At 36.8% G+C, this 5,681-nt stretch overlaps 1 protein-coding gene across 1 annotated transcript; it reads left to right on the top strand.

Annotated features, from left to right (window-relative positions):
- Positions 1–104: 104 nt before the first annotated feature.
- On the top strand, positions 105–3,935 carry LOC124169726 (peptidyl-prolyl cis-trans isomerase 5). The gene is made up of 4 exons (XM_046548412.1): positions 105–371; positions 491–698; positions 786–970; positions 3,382–3,935. The coding sequence occupies exons 1-4, from the start codon at positions 207–209 to the stop codon at positions 3,514–3,516; spliced, it is 693 nt and encodes a 230-aa protein (XP_046404368.1). The 5' UTR covers positions 105–206; the 3' UTR covers positions 3,517–3,935.
- Positions 3,936–5,681: the final 1,746 nt, after the last annotated feature.

Here is a 5,681-nt window from a genome sequence, read left to right as displayed (position 1 = left end):
ACGTATTACCACACGTTCGACTACAACAACAAGTATAAAGTCGTAAAGTTGGCACCAATGGTACGATGCAATCGAGTGTTTTTCAGCGATTCCACCAATCACATACATACACGCGTGCATTTTTCTGTTGTTCCAGAATAGGAACGTGAGATATAAAAGCCGAAGCCGGTAGTGAGTTGTCATTAGTATTAGATGTATGGTTATTTATGCGTGGGTCGTCCATCCTCAAAAGTGTAGCTCAAAAGGCGAAGAATATGGCCAAATCACCTGTTTTCCTCGTATTTTCCACTTTGGCAGTACTTTTTTTGTTGGCGTTTGTTTTTGTGAGTTCGGATGACAAAGCTAAAAAGGGGCCCAAAGTTACCGACAAGGTAGGAATTCCATATTTTTTTGTGTATAATATAATTCACTCATATTGGATGCAAACGTAATGATTATTAAGATGTAGTAACCTCATGCAGATCTAATAATGATTTTTGTTTCTATCAAGGTATGGTTCGACGTAAAAATTGGCGATGAGAGTGTGGGTAGGATAGAAATCGGACTTTTTGGTAAAACAGTTCCCAAAACTGTGCAGAACTTCATTGAGCTAGCCAAGAAACCTGAAGGTGAAGGGTATAAGGGAAGCAAGTTTCATAGAATCATTAAGGATTTCATGATTCAGGGAGGAGATTTCACTAAAGGAGATGGAACTGGAGGTAAATATTGTTCATTCAAATAAAATCTATTTGACGGGGGGCCTATAAGATAGAACATTGATATAATTTTTCGTCTATAAATTTCAGGCAGGAGTATTTATGGCGAACGATTTGCTGATGAAAATTTCAAGCTGAAGCACTACGGTGCTGGGTGGCTCTCAATGGCAAATGCCGGGAAAGATACGAATGGATCTCAGTTTTTCATAACAACTAAGCAAACTCCGTGGTTGGATGGAAGACACGTTGTGTTTGGGAAGGTGATAAAGGGAATGGTGAGTGATGTAAAATTTGCTGAGTAACTACATCAAGTTATCAAACTCTCGAATTTTACGTAAAATCCTCCGTTGTTGTGGGGAAAGGACATGTATCCTCGGAGTGAACAGTAAATCTGTTGCCTAAAAATTTGTCCAGTTCCATTGTGCAGTTAATCGAATTGGTAGTACATACTGAGACAGCAAATGGGAGGGAACAGAGCATTTATTTATATGGATTATTACTGTAATAAGTAGAATAAATCAAATATCAGCCTTCTTTTCCTTCTCTGCTCTCTATATTCTTCAAATTCTCTCATCTCCAGATACTCTCCTAGCGTCTCGTATGTGGGAGTCCCCCCTTTATCTCCAATTGTTTTGTCTTTGTTCCCTCCCAATGTATTCTTGATTTATTTGCTCTTGGATAGACGTATCTTAATTGGAATTCTTAAATCTTTTTCACTATCATTCCCACTTTAACTTCTCCTCTTATATCATCATCATTCCTGGCGTTTTCTTCCTTATCACCTTGCTTATCAACTGAAGCATCTTGTTTTCTATTTTTTACCTCACTTCTTTTATCAGCAGTGATGATTGGTTAGGTCCCTGAATCATGAAGCAGCCCAGGTCCTACAATGTACCAGCTCATAAAGTCATTGACTCTGCCTATAATTCAGCTCCTTAACATTAGGTACCCTCCTTTTGATATCTCATTTTCTGTATGCTTAATAATAGCTTCCAATTCTCCATTGCTTGTAACATTTGGCCCTTCTGATATTATTTGAGCTTCTCGACTATTCCAAAGGGATCCTGAAGATTAATCCCTAATGTAATAGAGTTTACCATTGTGGTCCTGCAAGTTATCATTCCCCTCCTCAGTGTCTTTTCCAAGCCTCCAGTCTCTGCTGAGTTAGTTCATGCATTATGTCCAAGGACATTTAAAACCGGAAATAACCTGAGAAATGTTGTGTTTGTGAAAAAAAATCATATGCTGGCCAATAATTCATTTGAAAGTAGTGTGTGGCCTTGCTATCCGGTTAGGCTCTCTTCAGCACTGAGCTCATCATGCTGTGTACTACTCATGAGTGTGTGCATTTTCTCCCCGTTTTGCCACTATGCACAGTCCAACCTCCTTCCTCTCGTCACCTACCATGTGTGTCATGTTGGAGTTAAGTGATAAGGCTCACATGGGAAACTTATTTCCTCAAAATAATTGTGAGTTATTGCTACAGCTTACTAATACTTATCTAAACAACACTTATTGTGAACAAATTGGAGGTAAGTGCTAGAAAATTCAATCTGGGAAAACTGAGCAAAATGGATCGAGATATACTGAGCACTCTGTGATATCCTCAGAAAACAACATGCTCCTCAGTGCCCCTCTCTTCATATCCCTTATAGACATATTCATTACCTATTAAAAATAAAACATAAGGGCTAATAGCCAATCCCTAATGTAATCCATGTGGCATTGGAAAATCTGTTTTACCAACCCTACTCCTCACATTTGTCTTCTCCGTCTCACTCATCTCTTTTACCAACCTAACTAGTTTTTGTCTTGTACATTTCCATTTCTCCATGTACTATTTGCTGTATTTGCACAAATATTGTGTATCATTGCGGTCTGTGGCATAAAAACATTGTTCCTCATCCATTAGTTTTTCCTGGTGCAGTCTGCCTTCAACTTCTTTTTCCTACACCTTCATTGTTTGGTGATTGACCTTAATCTGATTGTAATTTCCCCTCTCCCAATCATGATTCTCACATTTGTGGAACCAAGGAAGCAATTCATTTGGTCTAACATCTGGAGCATGCCTCGCTGCGGTTGGAGGGGACTTCATGAGGGTGTACTGCTAGCAATGGAACCTTGGGACCAAAATGCTACTCATGGTTTACCATCCTGTGCTAAAGCTTGATGTTTGATGAAAATTTGTCTCTTGAGCCATAACATATTTTTTGAAAGGAGGGTTTTTGTGGACAGTCATCAATTGGTTTAGCCGTATCAAATGTGATTGTCATTTTAACTGACTGACTCTGATCGCAGCTTCCGAGCATTGCAAGTTAAGAGGTGTTGTGGGAGTTGAGAAAAGTAACAGATTTTACTTCAAATCATTGGTATCCTAATATGTAAACGTAGACCAACCACTTACTCAGATACACAATACAATATATAATGTATGTATTCAAATGTTTGCTAACGTTCTGATAGCATTTTGTTACCGACAATTGTGTGTTACGACTTCACTTGTATAATTTCTTTTGATTAATGAAAAGCATTCCCGTGAATTTTTTATTGCAGTAAATTTATTGCCTGTTTAATTCAAACTTAACTCCATGAACATTTGAGCATTTTCCTTACAGAGAATTGATGGTGCAGCAGTTTTTACTATTAAATTGCAATGCAATTTAAACTTTTTATTTTTCTCCTATAGGACGTTGTTAGAAAAATGGAGAGAACCACTACTGATAGTCGTGACCGTCCTGAAAAAGATGTAGTGATTGTTGACTGTGGGGCGGAATCACTTACAGAACCTTTCTCTGTGTCTCGTGAAGATGCTACTGAGTGATGGTGATAAATAAGTTGTGTTGCCACATGAATCCAAGTGACAAAAACCTCAAAGGATATGTGGCTAAGGAATGTTCAGACTGAAGTGATAATTTTTGCTTTTCTTACACAATTAGGTAGTGAATGGACTTAAGTGTCAAGCATTTTATAATGTCAAAAAGCTTGTAAAAGCCACACTTGCACTCACACTAATGCATTATAATTTGATTGCTTCATAATTGAGTTTTCTGTGTCATAGTTCTCAGCAAGCAGTTGCTTATGAGGTATGTTTGGAAGGCAAACATCACGTGTATTTGACATTTTCTGGTGTCAACTTTTTTGCACCTGTAATCATTGTGGAATTTATAATTTTGTATATTTTTCAGATGTAATTTATGAAATGCTAAGATGTGAATTAAGAGCTTTTTGATCTTTCAAAAATCTGATATTTATTTGTGTTGTTGGTTAAGTAATTTTGTAAGGCCCAGAAAACAGGAATTGAGTGCTGAAATTTATACAGATACTATTCTTGGTTAGAGAGTATGGACCTTTACTGTTTTCACAAGCCTGGAAAACCTGGTAAGCAGTGGTGTAATGGTGCCAGAATTCACCGGAATGCTGTTCCGGCACTGGCTAAGAAAAGACAAAATGGTCAAATAACACTTTTATCCATTTTGATGCCACAAAGTTTCTAAGTTATAAATTCGTAACCAAAACAAAAATATATTTTTAAATATGCAAACGTTACTTGTAATAAGAAAACAGAGTAATACTTCACTCATAAAAAAAGTAAAGGAAAGTGCGTTCCGGCACTGCTAATTTTGCCATGACACCACTGCTGGTAAGTCTTAGGAAATTGATAAAAAAAGGTAGTCATAGGAAGTCATGGATTTTTTGGCTGGTCTTGGAAAAATTGAGTATTCTCGATTCATTTGGCAGGTGACTATGTCAATTTCTAATTATTTGCAATTACATATTACCCTCAATATAGTTGCATCCATTGGCACCACTCACAGCTTTAGGCTTGAATCAAGACCAATGGTTATTGGCGAATATGCTGATAAACATGTAATATTAATCACAACTTTCATTTTGTACAAATTTAGTGATTGTTACAGTTAATTCTGCTATCAATGGGCAATGAACATGTGGGGTGTTATTTTTTAAGATGACTCTAACAAGACATTTTTATGGAACACATCTCTTTTTCTGTCCCTGAAAACATTAGCCAAACAAGCCTGCAAAGATATTAGCAAGGCCGAATCCAGGTTTTTTTCTGGGGGGGAGGGGCGCAAGGATCTGACAGGCGAACGATCTTCTCAAAGTTGTGATAAAATAAAAGATTCAACAATTAATATGCGAAATATTCTCTTTATTTTAATATGAAATAAAATGATCGAGGCTACGAAGTTAACAAAACAAAGGTAATGATAACCATATTAAGCATCAGGGAAATGTGCTTCCCCCATGCTAAATCCGCATATGGATAGTAGTGATTGAATGTGACTTTCAGTGGCATAGCATTTGCTAGAAATGGTGGGACAGGGAAACTGATGGTCAAATTTGGAATATGGTCCACAAAATGACTTTTGAACTAACCTAAAGTTATCACATAAAATGTAATCGTGTGGTTCTTGGTTTTGGATAATTGTGCACTCATATTATTAACAGAAAATTCCGGGGATATCAGTGACCGTCAGGATGATTGTGATGTTGGGGATCATTAAATTAACTTTGGCCTCGGAGTGTATACGAATGAGAATTTGATTTGGGAAGGTTCAATGTATTCAATAATTAGGCTATAATGTGTACTTATCAAAAGTTCATTTCAGTTATTAAAAATTATTTTGATTTTGACTACATTAAATCACACAAAAGAAAAATTCGGAAAGGTCTTTATAGATGTGGTGTAGGCCTACTTCAAAGGAATGTAAACTTCAATAATTAAATGAATGAAAGTTATTCGGGTTTTCGTTTTATTTTCAGGCAGTGCCACAAACATTTAATTTATTTACTGTATATTTAGCACCATTTTCCGTATTAGGTATGTTTACGCTATAGCTAGAGATAAGGCACTCTGACGAATTTAGTATTCATTTTTCCGCCTCAATTCGGAACGAGCTGTTGGTCCATCGACGACGTCTACATTTGAGATTAGGCGAGTTTAATTTATAATTATCGCTGCAT

Source organism: Ischnura elegans, chromosome 12 (assembly GCF_921293095.1).
Source record: "Ischnura elegans chromosome 12, ioIscEleg1.1, whole genome shotgun sequence".
In the NCBI taxonomy this organism is placed as follows: domain Eukaryota; kingdom Metazoa; phylum Arthropoda; class Insecta; order Odonata; family Coenagrionidae; genus Ischnura; species Ischnura elegans.
Note: the sequence above shows the minus strand (reverse complement) of the source record. Positions and strands in the feature narration are given on the sequence as shown.

Coding starts and splice junctions, on each gene's coding strand:
- LOC124169726 (XM_046548412.1), top strand. CDS start 207: ATGCGTGGGTCGTCCATCCTCAAAAGTGTAGCTCAAAAGGCGAAGAAT. Junction 372..490: donor GGCCCAAAGTTACCGACAAG/GTAGGAATTCCA, acceptor GTTTCTATCAAG/GTATGGTTCGACGTAAAAAT. Junction 971..3,381: donor GGAAGGTGATAAAGGGAATG/GTGAGTGATGTA, acceptor TTTCTCCTATAG/GACGTTGTTAGAAAAATGGA.